Raw genomic sequence first — 17,524 nt, 5'->3', positions numbered from 1 at the left:
TACTGAAGAGCATTGTAAATTGTAAATTAAATTATACAAGGCTGATATTATGCCCTTGAGGTTGGGTTGACCATTAAGAAATCGTCTACTGGATTGTGTGGAGGTATTTGGGAGAATTGTGCTGTCATAGTCTGCACGTAGTGTCTGGCCTGTAAGAAACGAAAAAACTGAGCTGCAGCAATGCCAAATTTGGTGGATATTTGAGAGAAACTTGCAAATTGTCCATCTACATATAAGTCTGCAAAAGCTTTTAGGCCCTTTCTATGCCAGATATGAAAAGCATTATCTGTCATTGAGGGAACAAATATGTGGTTTGCTGCAACTGGGCTTTGAAGTGAGAAAGCCCGGAGACCCAGAGTCGTCCTAAACTGAGACCAGATTCTAAGAGACTGCTGGACAACTCTATTGTTACTGGGTAGAGGCAATGCCAAAGGGAGTGATGAACCTAAAGTCGCAGGTGGAGAAATTTTCCCACTTGAATATGACTCCATGGCAACCCAAACTGGTGTTGACGTTTTTAGATGGTAGTGTCTCCAGTACAGCAAACACCTGATATTGGCGGCCCAATAATAGTACTGGAAATTAGAAGAATAGATTTCTTCAATTTTGGATGTTTACCATTCCAAATAAATGAAGTGATTAGAGAATCTAGAGATTTAAAAAAGGATTTTGGAATCAGGATAGGGAGGGATTGAAAAACATATAGGAATTTTGGAAGTAGCATCATTTTCACTGAGTTAATCCTACCTATTAAAGATAAGGATAATGGGGACCATCTGGACAGCATATGCTTGCACTGTTCCAGCAGGGAGAGGAGATTCTTCTTAAACAAACAATTAAATTGCTTTGTGACACATATCCCAAGGTAATCAAAGTGGTCTGTGACTATTCTAAAGGGAACATTTACCAGTAGAAAAGCTATTTTGCAAAATCTATTTTTTTTTATAGTTCTTTGTGCGCTTTCCATATCTATACAATCTCAGAGAACATATTAAATAAACAACGAACAGAATGACATTGTTCAGTTGGTACTAAAGAGCCCAAAGTGAGCCAAGACAATACTCATTACAAAACTTTCATGTTGTTTACACCAAATTCTGAAATCAAGTCCTCAGATACTGAAAATCAAGACTCAGACCAGGCAACTTTATTTTTCCAGTCTTCTATTGTCTAGTTTTGCTTAACTGTAGCCTCAATTTCTTATTCTAAACTGACAAGAGTGGCACCTGGTGTGGTCTTCTGCTGCTGCTGAGATGCTCTTCTGCAGTTGTAACGAGTGGTTATTTGAGTTACTGTTTCTCTCCTCAGGTTGGCCATTCTCTTCTGAGCTACGTCTCACTGGATATTTTCTTTATTTGGTACATTCTCTGTCAACACTAGAGAGGGTTATGAGGGGAAAAGCTCAATAGATTAGTATCCCATTCTGATGCTCAGTTTAGAGGCACTGGGCTGCTGTCACGTGATTTGCTGATTAGATATTTGCATTAATGAGCTGCTGAACACATATAGCTAATAAAATGATTGTAGACTCTGTGCGTATAAAAAGATGGACGCAGCCTCAGAATTGCATCAAATCTGCATTCTTTCTATTGGCCAGCAAGGGGCGACTGTTTTTGATGGTATTAATATCGAATTACCCTACTTCTCACTTAGGTTTATTTTATAAGTTATGATCCCATTTAGAGTAAAACAGATACAAACACAATGAGACTACTTCCATATTTTAACTGTCTTACTCTATGGTATATTAAAATATTTAATTTCTGATTTGCTCTTGCCCAATCCGAAAGCAGATTTCATATGTCGTCTGCATTTCACTACTTAATTTGATATTAAATGACTTGCTGATGGCTCTCTTACTCTCTCTCTTTCTCAGACTCCAAGCCTGTAATTAAAATGATAATGAGCCTTGTTGCAAATAAAGGCTCAGTCGTGACGTAAGCAGTGACTCTTGTTTCACCTGGCTTGGTGCTGTGCAGGTGGAAACGCTGCCGGATTAGCCTCCTCTTGAACCGCCTCATGGCTTCACAAAAACCCAAACACGGTGAATGAGGGATGATTGAGAACCGGCTGCAACAGCAGCGCATAGGCGGAATTTGCATTTTAATAGCAAGAGCTCATCTCCAGTGTGCTATTGATCCATTTTGAACAAAAGGATAGAAATTATGATGTGCCGAGAGAGAACCAGATGTGATGAATGGTGGAAATTCCTCCTGCATTCTTCCGTAATTTGGGACAATGTTGAGGTGCAGAACATGATGACTGGGTTTCTTTAAGGTTTTTATGGAGCCCTAAGTTAGAGCCTAGATTTGTGGCACTTTGATGATGATGATGATGATGATCATGATCATCATCATCATCATAATAATAATAATAATGTTTTTTTTTTTTGTAGTCAGGGTCAAGATTTTATTTGTATTTATATACAATTCACATATTTTTTTTCAACTAATGTTTGCTAATAAATGATGCATTTTTCTCCACTTCAGATGTAGAAACTGTGAAATGGTTTTTGATTCAACATGAAAAAAAAAGACCATTCAAAAGGATGTTTCAGGATGATGAGATTGTGAATTACAGAAAAAAAGTAGTTGTTCTTCATAGCTTAGCTCAGCTAGCATCTGTGCAAAAGTTAAAAGAATGGTAAATGGTAAATGGCCTGTATTTGTATAGTGCTTTTCTAGTCCCTAAGGACCCCAAAGCACTTTACACATCCAGTCATCCACCCATTCACACACACATTCACACACTGGTGATGGCAAACTACATTGAAAGAAAGAAAACATGCCCGAAAATATTTTTAAGACCACATTTAAGCGAGCAAAGTGAAGCAAGCAGAACATGGGCTTTAATAAACTAAGCTTACGATTTTTGCACAAAAGTCCTAAGGTACCTCTCATCTCTTTATATTTTGTTTCCAAGGAGCAACAGATTTTCGTATGTTTTTAAAGTGGTCTTGAACAATATGTAATAAAATCATACCCGGATAGAAAAACACACAGTGGAGCACTATCAGTCATGGATCGGCCTCCCCAGAGCCCGGACCTCAACATTATTGAAGCAGTGTGGGATCATGTGGACAGAGAACAGAACAAAAGGCAGAAACATCCAAGAAGAGCTTTAAATGTCCTTCAAGAAGCCTTATGCACAGTGTGTGCTGTATGATTTTCATATCAGACTGAGATACAGCGCACACTTAATGGACAAAAGTATTGGCCCACACTTTCTAATCCTTGAATTTAGGTGTCTTCAGTCCTATGGCTGCAGGTGTATTCAGATGGGAGATAAAACTAAAGGCTAAGAGACCAAATTAGGAACAGCACAAATGTATTGTATATAAAATTGGGCAAAGCCACATTTAGAAGCCTCAGCTTTAGCAAATTGGATGCCGTTAAGTAGATTTTTGGAGCCAGAAATGACTATATTTGAAACGGTGGGAAGAGCACTAATTGATGACCCAATGCAAGCTGCATCCCTGAATCGTAACACTGCAATGCACTAACACAGATACTAGATATCGGATATCATTACTAGCTTTCCTTTTGCCTTGGCAGTTACTACTGAACTGGGAGTTAGTTAAGTGCATTCCAGTGGTAGTTGCTGTAAATATTGCTGAATGTAAATTTATTTATTTTTTTGGTTAAAAAAAAGACAGCTGCAGTATGTTCATCGATAGAATCTGGTCATAGTTTTGGAAATCAGGACTTCGTATTTTCCACTTCAAATGGCACGCACCATTAATGCTGAGTAACAAATGAATATAGTGCTACAATTTCAGTCACCTAAGGTAAAGTGGAAACTTTATCAAAGAATGCTCCATATGTCCTCTGATACTTTGCCACAAAGCAGATAATGTTTCCTTCTGTCCGCTGATACATATATGTGCAGTTCATGTATTCTATACCATCTATGGATATTTATGTTAAAAGGATAGATCTGGTTTATGCCTGAGATTTGATCAGAAAAACTGATGAAGACAGATTTGACATCTTTGGCTGAGCAAGAAGATTTTACAACCAATGGACTCAAAAGACCGAAAAAGATCAAGGCCTGAAGTCGCAGACCTGCAGCTCAGAGGAGAAAGAGGACTAAAAGGCCAGACTAAAGTCAGCTTTAGTGTTTCAACAGCTTTCTACTTGATCATCAGAACAAGTAAAACCTCTAAGCCTGTGTTGTCTCAACAGCAGCTAACCCTAACAACATTCAACAATAAATCACACAACAACTGATTCTGTCTGTGGCAGATTGGACACCAGTGAAGGAAGATTTAAAGACATATTGAGAAAACTTCCCCACACTGATTAATTAAAGAATTCTTTTAATCCTATTTTTGAAGTTTTGAAATTGTTTGATGACCTGCAGTGTTTATGCAGAAAACACAAATTGGCTCTAAGCCCTTGGAGACAAACTATGGGTGTTTCATTTTACAGCAGGAGACATTTCAGTAGCAGTCAAAGGTTGTAATTGAAAATACCAGCTGTGGCTGATTCAGTGTGAAACCAACACAGTTGAAAAATGAAGCCAAAAAGCTGCAGTCACTCATGTGCCCACTAGTCTGGCTCCTAAATCGAATCAGTCCCCATAGACTTCCATGTTAACATGTCCAGCTGTACAACAGAAATAAACATGTTTACAGCCTGCTTCAAGTCTCTACAGTTAACTACTTCATATTTCTCATAATACACGAAGAGGAGGTGAACTTCTTATAAAGTTATGCATTATTAAGGTGCTTTGATTGACAGAGCTGTCTCTGCTAGGCTTCAGAATCTGAATCACTGAACGGTTGACTGTAACTGGTTTGCTGTGTGATACCGTCCAAGAGGTTTGTGCTGCATATTTGCTGAAAAAAATCCTAGTATTTTATTTGTATATTATTTACTTATTAACTTGCTGTGGCCTTAGTCACACAAACATACAGACCAATCAGTGAACCCCTGGTAAACACCATACATGAGGTAGAAATATGCATTTGTAACATGAGCTGGTGAGGGTGGAGAAGCTAGCAATGTTAGCTATTAGCACTAGTGATTACCAGATTAGCTTAGAGAGACACATAGCACATTTATTTGGCAGAACTTAACAAAGACTTTATGGTACCAGTTCTTCATTGCACTATATTAACTTTTCACACATGACAGTAAGGTGTAGATAACAGCCTGCACCAACTTTTTACAAAATAGAGCCAGAGAAGTACACACTTGCACCACCTTGCAGTCTCATTCATTACTGCATCCATATTCATATCCACAGAGTCCAGCTGTTACATATTCTCCGACCACTTGTAAGTGGTAGTTGGAGGTTGGTGAAATTTGCTGGGTGCAATTGGTTGCAAAAAGTGATAACTTTCTTGTGATTGTTTGGTTGCTAGCATGTTTCTGCAGTGGCCCATTGTTTGTATCAGTCTATTTGCAAATGCTCACCGACTGGTCACCAAGCTGCAGTGAAACTAAAATATTCGATACAAGCTTAAAAGGAACACCGTTCACCTTCAAAGTAAAGGTTGTACTTGTATAAATATGTTTGTTAGTAAGGCGTAAGTTTAACTTTAAAAGTCAAAGTTTTCCGTTTCTGGTTTGTGTTGCACTCTCTTGAGTTTCATTGCCGCTCAGCAGTTAGTTGGCAAGTCTTTACAGACACGTAAGTGTCTTTCATGCAAAATGTGTTCAACTGAGGTAATCCCTTAGATATCAAAACAATTGCAAGTAGGTTTTTGTAATGCACTTTTTTGGGAACAGTCAGAAAACTCCAGCAACCACTCGCCAACCGATTGGTGAATACACATTTTTCCCCAACAACCAGTGGCCAACCATGGCTATAATGCTCAAGTCAAGGATTTAATAGAGTTTACAAACCAATGCTTTCTATGTAAACATTTAATATTGATATAAACAGGCAGCTATATAAATTGTTTCTGCAAAGCTGCTTCAATTTTAAACTGAAAATTAAAAAAATTTATAATTTAATTGGGAGTGCTTGATATGGCCTTTACAGCCCTGTATTTGTATAGCTTTTTCCCATATAATTGTTTGTTGTTGTTGTTGTTGTTTTAAGAACTCTAATCCTTGGTGATTTGCAGTAACTCAACTACATGCTGTAATTCAAGCGCATGTTTAGACAAACGGTTTGAACTGTCAACAAAAATCTGACAACACAACATTGGCAATGCTTTAAATACATAAAATAATCCCACCCGTGCACATTCAGCACCATTTTTAAGCATGTTAACGTTGGCGTTCAAAGCTTTCGCATGCAAAGCAAAAATGTGACGGCCATCCATTTTGGACGGCGAGGGTGGAAGTGTGGAGGATTATCAGCATGCACAGATAAAACATGAAATCCCCTTGATGGCCCACCAACAGCAACATGCAGAAAAGGAAGCAGGAAAACAAGACAGATAAATACAAACCGGGCTGGAACCTCTTTGCTCTGTCAACAGTTTGAACGGAGACATGACAGAATCCTATTTGACTGAGCATAGAAGAGGGAGATTTGTGAAGTAGAAAAAGCAATGAATGAGTAGAGGGGAATAAATATGGCCATTCCAAACACTGACTTTAAGGCTCATTAGAATTTTACAAACTCTTTTTCTCCTTATATACTGCATGCTGTGTTTGCACTAGTAAAACATGAATAAATGAGGACTGGATTAAGCCTTTCGCGCAGCGCTGTATTTTATCATAAAGTTTGAAAGTTAGTTGTTAGTTGATCCGACTGAGAAACAGAGGGACACTGCACAGTAAAAAGCAATGTCCGATGCTGACCCACACATCAACCCCAACCTCCTCCCTGTGCTGATTTTGGAGCTCTTAACTGTCCTTTTCACCTTTTCTCCTGTTATAATTACTATGGACACTTGAGGACAATCATTTAAACAGAAATATTAAGAACTACAGTTTTTTTTTTAACTGTTTTTAGCAAGGAGGACTAAATGTGCAAACTAGTTGTCCTATTTGTGTAGTTCTTTTAGCAGTAAGAGAACTTCTGTTAACTTCTTCATTAAGAGAAGCTCCACGAGCTCCATGAGAATAAAATGCATCATCATCCATTACTCACATGTGTTGTTATAGGCTTGTTTTTAAATCCTCAGAGATCCAATCAAAGCTTAAAATATCTGTTTGCGTATACGGGCACTGGATTCCCATGCCTGCCTGCGACTTGAAACAGTGACCTTTTGCCTCCCAGTTCTCCTCTTAGCTCAGATACAGCATGTCTGATACTCAGATAAACCACTGAATACATTCTTCTTCCTCCAGACAGTTTAACCAAAGTCGAGAGATAACAACCGTCTCATTTCAGGAGCACAGTGTGTGTGTTGCAATTACACTGAGTTACATGAGTGACACAAACCATAATAATAAGACGGGAAGCCATTTGGCTGTAAACACGATGACTGGAGGAAGGTATATTTGGCACTAGACAGAAAGCGAATCAACAAAAAGAAGGAAAACAAGCACTTTGATTGTGCTCTATCCTTGGACATGGCATTTCAGCCTGCTTTCAGAGCTTCCTATTCATAATCCCTAAACATAAAATGCCACAAGTTAAATGGAGGAAGCAAAACCCATACAGTACACAATATTTTGTTTTTTAAACATGGCAGCTTAAGGTAACAATTTATTTCTCAGTGTATGAGAGAGTTTATTGGCCTTAATTATAGAGTGGGGTAATCCAGCTGACTTGGCAAACCTTCAGCTATTAACAATATTCATATAGTGTAAATTAATTGGTGCAACAACCTCTAAGCACATGGCCTCAGTCTTTTCAATTAACAATATGGCACTTTAATCGATAGACCAATTCATTTTTGTTGAGTTGCATGCCATAGCAGCATGTACTACAATAAAACAGATTATATATACTGTTGCTACTGTGTAGCAGAACAGCATATATTCACCAACTATTTCATTAGGTACACCTTGCCAATACTGAGTTGGACCTGCTTTTGTCCCCAGAACTGTTTAATTCTTCATGGCATAGATTCCTTTAAGAGTTTGGTCCATATTGGCATGACAGCATCACACTTGCTGATCTGGTGACTGTGGATGCCATTTGAGTGCAAAGAACTCACTGTCAAGCTCAAGAAACCAGAGTGAGATGATCTGAGCTTTGTGACACGGTGTGTTATCCTGCTGGACGCAGCCACAGAAGATGGCACACTGTGGTCATAAAGGGATGGTTGTGGTCAGCAACAATACTCAGGCTGTGGTGTTTAAAGCTGTTGAATTGTTGGTGTTGACTTCAGTTCTGCCTTTGATCCTGGATAAACTAGCACTGAAGCTCCTGGGACACCTGGAACTGTCCACGTCACTGCATTCTTATGACTGTCTAATGACAGGAAAGAATTTTTAAATATACTGATACTGAGGAGGCCAAATTATGGCAAAGAAAATATCTCTCAGTCCATTACACCATCATGTTTTCATGTTGTTTACACCAAATTCTGAGCCTGCCATCTGAATGCTGCAGCAGAAATCGAGACTCATCAGACCAAACAATGTTTTTACAATCTTGTCCAGTTTTGGTGAATTGTAGCATCAGTTTTCTGTTCTTAGCTGACAGCAGTGGCAGTGTGCACTTTTACTGCTGTTGAGATGCTCTCCTGCAAACCTTGATTGTAACAAGTGTTTATTTTAGTTACTGTTGCCCTCCTAACAGCTCAAAGCACCCTGGCCATTCTCCCCTGACCTCTGAAATCAACAGCACATTTACACCCAGAGAACTACTGTTCACTGGACTTTTTCTCTCTGTTTTGGACCATTCTGTGTAAATTCTTTAGGCGATTGTGTGGGGAAATCACAGTAGATCAGCAGTTGCTAAATACATGCAAGTTTACCTACTGAAGTGGCCAATGAGTGTTGTTTTTGTTGACTTTATAGTTTATTTATATTTTTAAATTTACACACCATTAGCATTGTTAGTAGTAAAAAGGTAAAAACCTCGAAACAATATCAGGCTGCTCAAAAAGAGAGCAACTACCTAAATCTGAGTTTAAATCAGGAAGCACAACAGCAGTGAAACGTGCAAAGGCCATGAAGTTTTACTGCAGATATACAGCCTTTAAATTATATTTTTTAGCTGGGAGCTGCTGGGATTTTCCCACCCTGATTAAAACTTTGGAAACCAAACACAAGTCAAACAACACACAAGTTGAATTACAAAGAGTTTAATCCCAAAAATACTTTTTCCTTTTTTCCTGTTTTGGCTTGTAATACATAGTTTGGTCTTGCTGTATCGTGGCTGTAACGCTATAGTACTGTATCATTTACATTGTCTGAAGTAGTGGCTGTCATGCAATGTTGGACACAGCTCGACTTAGCAGAAAGATGCCACGTTCACATCAGAAATCCTGACTGTAAAGAAAAAGAAAGAAAGAAAGAAAAAAAAAAAGTTAACATTCATGTCTTCCCACTTGAGCTACAGGTATGACAACACAGTCACCTCTACAGTGTGACTAAGGTTCGACAGTTTGTTTACTTTGTAGACATCAAGCTGCAGCACAATAATGCTGCTTCATCTCTTCTTGTCTTTCATCGTGAATGTGGCATCAGAGAACAGTCTGTACAAGACATTCAACAGTCTTGTCATTTAAGACCAAATGCTAATGTCAGTGACTTTTTATGGGCTCCTCAGCAAGTTGGCTTTCAGGTATGTGAAACATTATGTTGATGTTAAGCTTTATGGTTATTTCTCACTCTGTAAAATATTTTATGAGCAGCTGAACAGGTTCCAGCCTGTTGGTTTGTTTCACTTCTTCACTGTGACAGGAAGACACTCGGCTTCTCGACTGTCCACCCATTGTCACCCCAGGGAATTTTGACAAAGCTGCTAGCATCACACAGGTTGTCCTCTGCAAAAGCCAACAGTGCTGTTCAACAGAGGTTTATCAAACTTTGTGGTTTTTTGGTTAGTTTGGCTTTTTATCATTTCCTGTTTTTTTTTTTTGTTTTTTTTATTTTACATGGCATTTGGTGACTAAAAATAATATTGATTTGGGATGAAATATCACATCTCAATTAGGACTGTTTGACTACGGGGGAAAACAATTCCAGATCAGCAGAGCTGAGTTACCTCAAAATGTCAAGTTATTTCCACAGTTTTGAGTTATTTAAGTTTTAGTTTTGAGTTATTATATTTGAGTTAAAATTATGACTTTGTATGGCTGTTATTAGTATCGCTGTTATTTAAAACAACAACATTGGGACTTTTAAAACATTCTGCGCTTGAGGAACAAAAATTGTATTTGCTGTTTTTTCCAAACAGCTGACTAAAAATATCCATTCCTGTGATATCAATGCCAAATTGTGGCATCTCCAAAATACCAGCAGCTTTGACAAGATGTAGATTTTTGGCACCTTGGAGATGAAAACAGGTTCTGAACACGTGTCCTTTCACTGCCAGGAGGTTGAATCAGTCTGGGATGCACTCATAACACTTCTCAAGCACTCTGAGGGGCAGCTGGTTTGCTTTAGAGCAACTAAAGGAGCTAAAAATGACTCTATATGCTGATGACTATGTCATGTTTTGGTGTAAGATTTCTGATGGTAGTTTGATTAATTGGTTGTGTGATTTCCCTTCCATTCAGCATTATTAGCTATAACTAAATTTAAGTTTGAGAATTTAAGAGAGAATTTTGTGTGAAAAGTAAGAGTAGATGGATGCACAAATAATATAATCAGTGTTTGCTGTATTTATCAGCCAACACTAACAAGAGTTATATTAATCTGCAATGTCCAGTTTTTATTAGGTAAAATTAATCTTGAACTATAGCCAACATTACATGTAATGGCTTAAATGGACCCACAGTGTCCATGTGCAACTCTTGTACCATCAAGCCGTATTATTCTTGCGGCAATATTGCATTAAATACATAAAACAGTTGCATATATAGCTGAAAAAAGTTGAACTGTTAAAAATAGGGGGGAAAAAAAGATGCAGCATTTGTAAAATTCTCCAAAACAGATCAAATCAGCTTGTCACAGAGCAGAAGGCCTTCAATTTGACTTCCAGAGGAGGGATAATCAAAGGTGGTTCCACTGAGGAAGACACAGAAAATGAGCAAGATGAGGGATGAGGAAGAACTGATTTCAGATAGCTCAAATTAGGGCTGCTCAATTAATCGAATCACGATCTGGGCTTTCAACGATCATTAAAAATGACTGAGCTGATTATTAGCCCCTCCCTTGTGCTTTACTCTCACGCTGCTCCGTGTGGCAAATCGAGCGCACCTCTCTGCATTTCGAACACGTGTCACAACAATTAAGAGCAGCGGTCCCCAACCTTTTTTGCGCCACGGATCAGTTTATGCCCGACAATATTTTCATGGACCGGCCTTTAAGGTGTCGTGGATAAATACAACAAAATAAAACTAGTACCGGTACCGAAAAAAAAGAAATTTATTCAAAACGATAACAAAATAACGCTGAAAACCGATAAAAACCCTGAAAACTATACATTTCACACCTGAGCCTCAACTCTCGCGGCCCGGTACCAAACGACTCACGGACCGGTACCGGTCCGAGGCCCGGGGGTTGGGGACCGTTGATTAAGAGGACCCGAGGGAAGCTCGGAAAGCTAAGCAGAAGTTATTTGGAGAGGAGAGTGACTGCCGTTGGTTGAAAAGAGAGGTAAAAAAAACACTTCAGTGGTGTGGAAACATTACGTGGATCAATTAGACATATTGTGTAAACTTTGCTACGGTGTCGTAGCTGCACCACAGAGCAACACTGCAAAGTTCACTGAACATAGATGTTTACATTTTTCATTTATTTTTTATATTGCAAACATTTGCACTGTTATCAGTATTTGCACACTATTTTATATTATTTTTTGACAATCTTTAAAGTCATTATTCAATACATTGTTATTGTTAAATAAATATCGTCAAATAATCGAGATCTCAATTTCAGTGAAAATAATCGTGATTATCATTTTTGCCATAATTGAGCAGCCCTAGCTCAAATGCATTCTATATAACATAGTTTATTTAATTTTTTTACTCCTAAGCCAGTCATACCAGGTATATATATATCTCAGTTTGGCAGGGAAGGCTGTAAAAAACAACAACAACAAAAAACCCCACCAAAGCAGAGTTTCTGTGTCATCTCTTGGGAATCATCTTTGGTGTAACACCACCTCGCAGCTCTAAACACTGATCTGTGCATGAGTGCATCCCTAATCACATTTACAGCTGCCTTCTCACATCTGTGCACAGCACAGCAACAGGGAGCTCTGCCAGTGGATCAATACACTTTATAAAACATCTCCGCTACAATACACACATCCCCAATGAAACAGTCCTATTAATACTCCTCCATCAGGGAGAGTGCAGCGAGAGCCACAGTGTGCACAGACACAACTGCCTGTGAAGAACATTAAAACAGTCATCTACCAAGGTAAACAATCAATATTCTTCCCATGAATCTGACTTTAATATGACTTTTTTTTTTTTTAGAATTTATGCTATTCATGAATATACTATATAGATTTCATCTGCAAATACGCATTCCTACAGGAAAGTATGGATGCTAATGAGTTTATATGATATGCATTTTCAGCTCATTTTGCATCTCTATGAGTATATTTTCCTCCTATATGGAGACTTGCAGTATTTCTGTGGTGTTTTTTCTTCTTTCTTTTTTTTGTTTAATCCATTCTGTTTCTATAGATGGGATACGTCATAGTTTATTAGCCATCATCCAGCCAAAGCCTGGCATCACTGCTTCTTTTTCTTCTGCTTCAGTGACTTCCTCCTCTTCACGATCATCTCGTACAGCTTGTCCATGCCCTCGTCCAGTCCCTCTCCGATGATGGCGCAGGCCGGCTGGACGTGGTACGGTGTTGAGGGGCTCAGCTCCGCCAGAGCGAGCTGCCTCTCGATCTCCCCGACGTCCAGAGCCCGGGGCAGGTCCTGCTTGTTGGCGATGACCAGCAGCGGGGTCCCCTGGTTCTCGGCGAACCGGGTGATCTTGTGCAGCTCGGTGCGAGCCTCCTCCAGCCTCTCGGTGTCCACAGAGTCTACCACGTACACGATGCCGTCCGTGCAGCGGCTGTAAGGCTTCCACAGGGGCCGCAGCTTCTCCTGGCCCCCGACGTCCCAAAAGTGACAGCTGATGCCCCTTGAGGCCCCCGCGCCTCCCAGCCGAATCCTCTCCGTGTTGAAGCCGATGGTGGGCACCGTGTTGACGAACTCGTTGAATTTGAGCCGGTAGAGAACGGTGGTTTTGCCCGCAGAGTCCAAGCCGAGCATGACTATGTGCAGGGACTGGAAGGCAGCCAGATTGGAGAAACTATTCCCCATGTCTGCAGGCTGGGGAGGAGAGACAGCGTGCACTCCCACAGCCCCACAGCAGCGAGCGAGATCACCGCAGGGGACGCTTAAAGGTCCCGGGAGTGATCCATCGTGGGTTATTAAAACGCGTAAAAATTAAAACGGCTTCTCCTCTCTCAGCAGAAGTTGGGGGCACAGCCCCTCGTTGCGCGGCGGCACTCCGGCAGCAAGAAACGCCGCAGCATCCCTGGACTCACTCCAACTGCATCTGCCCTCCACAAATTGTCAAATCACAGCACGTACAGCGGCTGCATGCACTCTCGCGCACCACACTCGTCTCCGCATCTGGCCGCTTGTCTCCGAGCAGCTGCCTTCATGTAGTGGCACACAACACAAGCACGAAGCGATGAAGCGTGACGCGTGGATCAGCCACTGAACGCTGCCATGGAGAGACGCGTCAAGTCAGACGGGAAAAACACAATAAAATCTGGCTTCCGGTTACGCGAAAGGGCTTTAAAAAATAAAAGCCTTTCACATTCGTGAGAGCAAACCTGCCAGCGGGGTGGATAAAGGATCTTAATATGAAAGGTGTTCAGTCGCCTTTCCTCTGCGCAGGGAGGCGTCCTCAGCTGTGAGACTCTGACACCTGCTGGTAAAAATGCGCAACTACAAGCAGCTGTGACTTTATGAGTGCAGATATAAAGATACACTAATTGTAAGATAGTATATATAAATATAAATACATATCAAAAATGGTTTCCCCCAGCCTGCAGTCAGTAATTTAAGTGACTGCCTCTGGCGCCATAAAACAAAAGAAAGAAGAAGGCAAATAAAGCCTGGGATTAGATGGAAAGGATGGAGAGTGAGTCAATATCGACCAAATATTACCCAGCACAGCTTGAAGTCATGAAACATGGCCCTTAAATTTGGAAACATGTAGAATGAAGCACCAGCTGGCCCCAACAGACGGACTCACAGAGAAGCAGCTAAAAGTTATTCCAAGCAGTCAGTAATTAGTTTCAACCAAAAGCAACACTCACATGGAGCAGGATTCATCTTCACTGTGCGTTTCAGCAGTGGTTCCAAACAGGTGTTCAACTCATTTCTTTATATGTTTCTAGGAAAACGGAAAATAGGTGGAGCAACTTATTGAAAAATGTGCAAACATGGAAACACAGCATACTAGGCAATTCTAACATGTTTGAAAGTCAATATTTGGTATGATCACCTTTAGTCTCCTGCCAGATGTAGATGACCAACTTCTTTAGTACATTAGCAAGGAAAGCTGCGTCGATGATGGAGAGGTGATGTCAGTGCTAACCATCTAATAAAACAGTGACGCTGACCAGATGCCGGCTCAGCAGCAATTTCAGATTAGCATCTGTGACAATGACTGAATGTAATATGTTCAGCCAGCTGTTTTGCTTTTTTTTTTTAAAAATCAAAAAGCAGGCCTGTTTTCTTTAAAAATTCAGAGATACGTGGTCCTCACAGGACAGCCACTACAAATGTAAGTAACGGAATATAGAGTACTTAAAACGAGATCCACCTTTAACTTATGCAGCAGTTACAGTAAAACATTTAAATAAATAAATAATTTAACAGTGATGATGAAGATTGTTCTGCAGAATTATTATTATAATTTTTTTTACTCTATGCACAAATTTTCCAATAAATAAATCCAAAGTTTCATTGATTATTTTTTGTTGAAATGCTGAGTGACATACAGATGTGTAGTGTTCAATATAGAGTTATAGTTATGGAAGGAAAAATTCACCAAAAATGTTCCAAAACAGTTTCCTCTCTCTTTTTGTTTATGTATATCAGCTGTTAACTAAATCATAAACTATGGTTTAATAAAAAAAAAAACAACTAAAAGCAAAATTAATGTAATTTCATCATTTAGATGTAATTTTCTTTATACACGTTACTACGCAAAATAAAATCATCAATCATTGCAAAGAATATTGGGACGTTGATAAGGATTTTTCTCAGATTGGGGCGATCGTGGCTCAAGAGTTAGGAGTTCACCTTGTAATCGGAAGGTTGCCGGTTCGAGCCCCGGCTCGGACAGTCTCGGTCGTTGTGTCCTTGGGCAAGACACTTCACCCGTTGCCTACTGGTGGTGGTCAGAGGGCCCGGTGGCGCCAGTGTCCGGCAGCCTCGCCTCTGTCAGTGCTCCCCAGGGTGGCTGTGGCTACAATGTAGCTTGCCATCACCAGTGTGTGAATGTGTGTGTGAATGGGTGGATGACTGGATATGTAAAGCGCTTTGGGGTCCTTAGGGACTAGTAAGGTGCTATATAAATACAGGCCATTTACCATTTAAATATTGGAAATCCAAACGTGAACACTGCATGTTCTGGCGTCTTAAAAATATAGAGGTTGAAAACTGCCAAAATAATATTAATAATAATAAAAAACAAAGAATCAATGCTATTAAATGCATTAAAATAAAAAAATAAAAATAAAATAACTGTAAACAAGAGTTATTCTATATGTCTCTGTTTTCTTTCTTTCTTTTATCTGCGTCTGTATTGATTGTTTCATTTATTAATTCTGAGTGATTTATTTGTTTAGTTCCTTGTTTATTTAATTGTTTACATTTTTCAATTTTGGCAGCTTTGGTATTCCATAAGAAAATACAAGACGCACCTCATCAAACAACATAAACATGCCTTGTCAGATTGCTTAACACGATTCTGAAATTTTTGTGGTTTGCAGGTAAAATTATTTTTACATTGTTCATGTTGGAGGGAATGCAGACTCCGACTCAGATTCTGGTTTGGAGCAGGTCTGGGATCTGTAACAGAACTGACACCTGATTGGTTTACACTAATGATCTAACTGATCTATGCTGTCTTTAATTCATCTGTAAAACTAAATGAACATTAAAAGTCATCTCAGGATAACAGAAAATAATAATGTGCCTTTTAAGCAACAATAATCCAGAATTAATGCTCCTTTAATATTCTCCTGTCTTCATTTCATATGGAGATCATTACATTTTGGCTTTTTTATGCTATAGAATAAACCCATTGTTCCCATAAACTTTGTTACATACATGTGTTGCTGGTGTTAAAAGTATAAGGCATGTGATCATTTAACATGTGTACCACTAGATGGCGGCAGAGTTTCTCCTTGGAGTACCAGCAGTTTTCTGTAGTCAGAGGAAAAGTTTGCAAACACACACACACACACAAAAATCAAACTGCTGTTCTTTTTCTTCACGATCAGTCCAAATCTAAGCTGCTTTTTTTCAGGAAAAAGATGTAAACTTAGCAAAGTTAATTCACATAAAAAAATCTTATCCTCCATTCAAAGCTTCTAACAAACACTCACTCAGACTGACATCGTGCTAGTGACGCATCTTTTCAAAGCTCAAAAAGAGTCCCCAAACTTGTTGATCTTAATTTTCATAGTCTAAAGTTTTTACGTATCATGGTCAGTATTGTGACAGCCCTATATGTGATGGACTCAACTCGACTAAATAAGAAGCATTAACAGTCCATTGTTACTTTAAGATGTAAAGGTTAATTTGTTTGGGTAAATTAAAAGCTTCCTCGAGTGCAGCTGGAAAAGCCATCGAACGCTCTGATGAAAGTGGCTCCCTCAGAGGGCCGCCTCCGGAAAAGAGCATCAAGAACTGGAGTTCATCAGAGTTACCAGCTTCAGAAAATCACCATCATCAATCCCCGACTAACAGCATCTAAGATTAGAGTCCACATCGAAGCCCAGAGTTCAAGCAGCAGATAGCTCTCAAGATCCATCCATCGGTCCATGTGCCCATTTTCTGCTGCTGTTAGGAGGAGACGGTGTGAATCAGGCCTTCATGGTAGCCAACTGCAGCCAAGGAACAACTACAGAGGGAGTCCAAGAAGCACAAGGAGTGGCCGTCAGAACAGTACAAACATGGATTATGATGAGTCCAAACCTACATCCAGGATGAGGGAGAACTACATCGGGATCATCTATCTATCTATCTATCTATCTATCTATCTATCTATCTATCTATCTATCTATCTATCTATCTATCTATCTATCTATACGAGAGCACAGCATAGCACAGCATCCCTCCAGATATAAATGACTATACATTTGCTTTGTCATGACTGACACTCATTCTTCAGTTTGACTGCAACAACAATCGCTCACATTGCATCTTTACAGCACCTGTCGTACCTGCTGCTGATCGGATATGATCTGATAACAGCTCTCATTGTGAGCCTTCATTAAATTCCACCCCCCCCGGGCACAA

At 39.6% G+C, this 17,524-nt stretch overlaps 1 protein-coding gene across 1 annotated transcript; it reads right to left on the bottom strand.

The window, feature by feature from the left end:
• Positions 1-9,147: 9,147 nt before the first annotated feature.
• On the bottom strand, positions 9,148-13,792 carry LOC113016854 (ADP-ribosylation factor-like protein 4C). The gene has a single exon (XM_026160010.2). It carries the CDS (start codon positions 13,295-13,297, stop codon positions 12,713-12,715), a length of 585 nt encoding a protein of 194 aa, XP_026015795.1. The 5' UTR covers positions 13,298-13,792; the 3' UTR covers positions 9,148-12,712.
• Between the last annotated feature and the right edge of the window lie 3,732 nt (positions 13,793-17,524).

The sequence above is a fragment of the Astatotilapia calliptera genome, chromosome 23 (genome assembly GCF_964374335.1).
Source record: "Astatotilapia calliptera chromosome 23, fAstCal68.1, whole genome shotgun sequence".
In the NCBI taxonomy this organism is placed as follows: domain Eukaryota; kingdom Metazoa; phylum Chordata; class Actinopteri; order Cichliformes; family Cichlidae; genus Astatotilapia; species Astatotilapia calliptera.
This window is presented reverse-complemented; position numbering and strand designations above follow the sequence as displayed.

Coding starts and splice junctions, on each gene's coding strand:
- LOC113016854 (XM_026160010.2), bottom strand. CDS start 13,297: ATGGGGAATAGTTTCTCCAATCTGGCTGCCTTCCAGTCCCTGCACATA.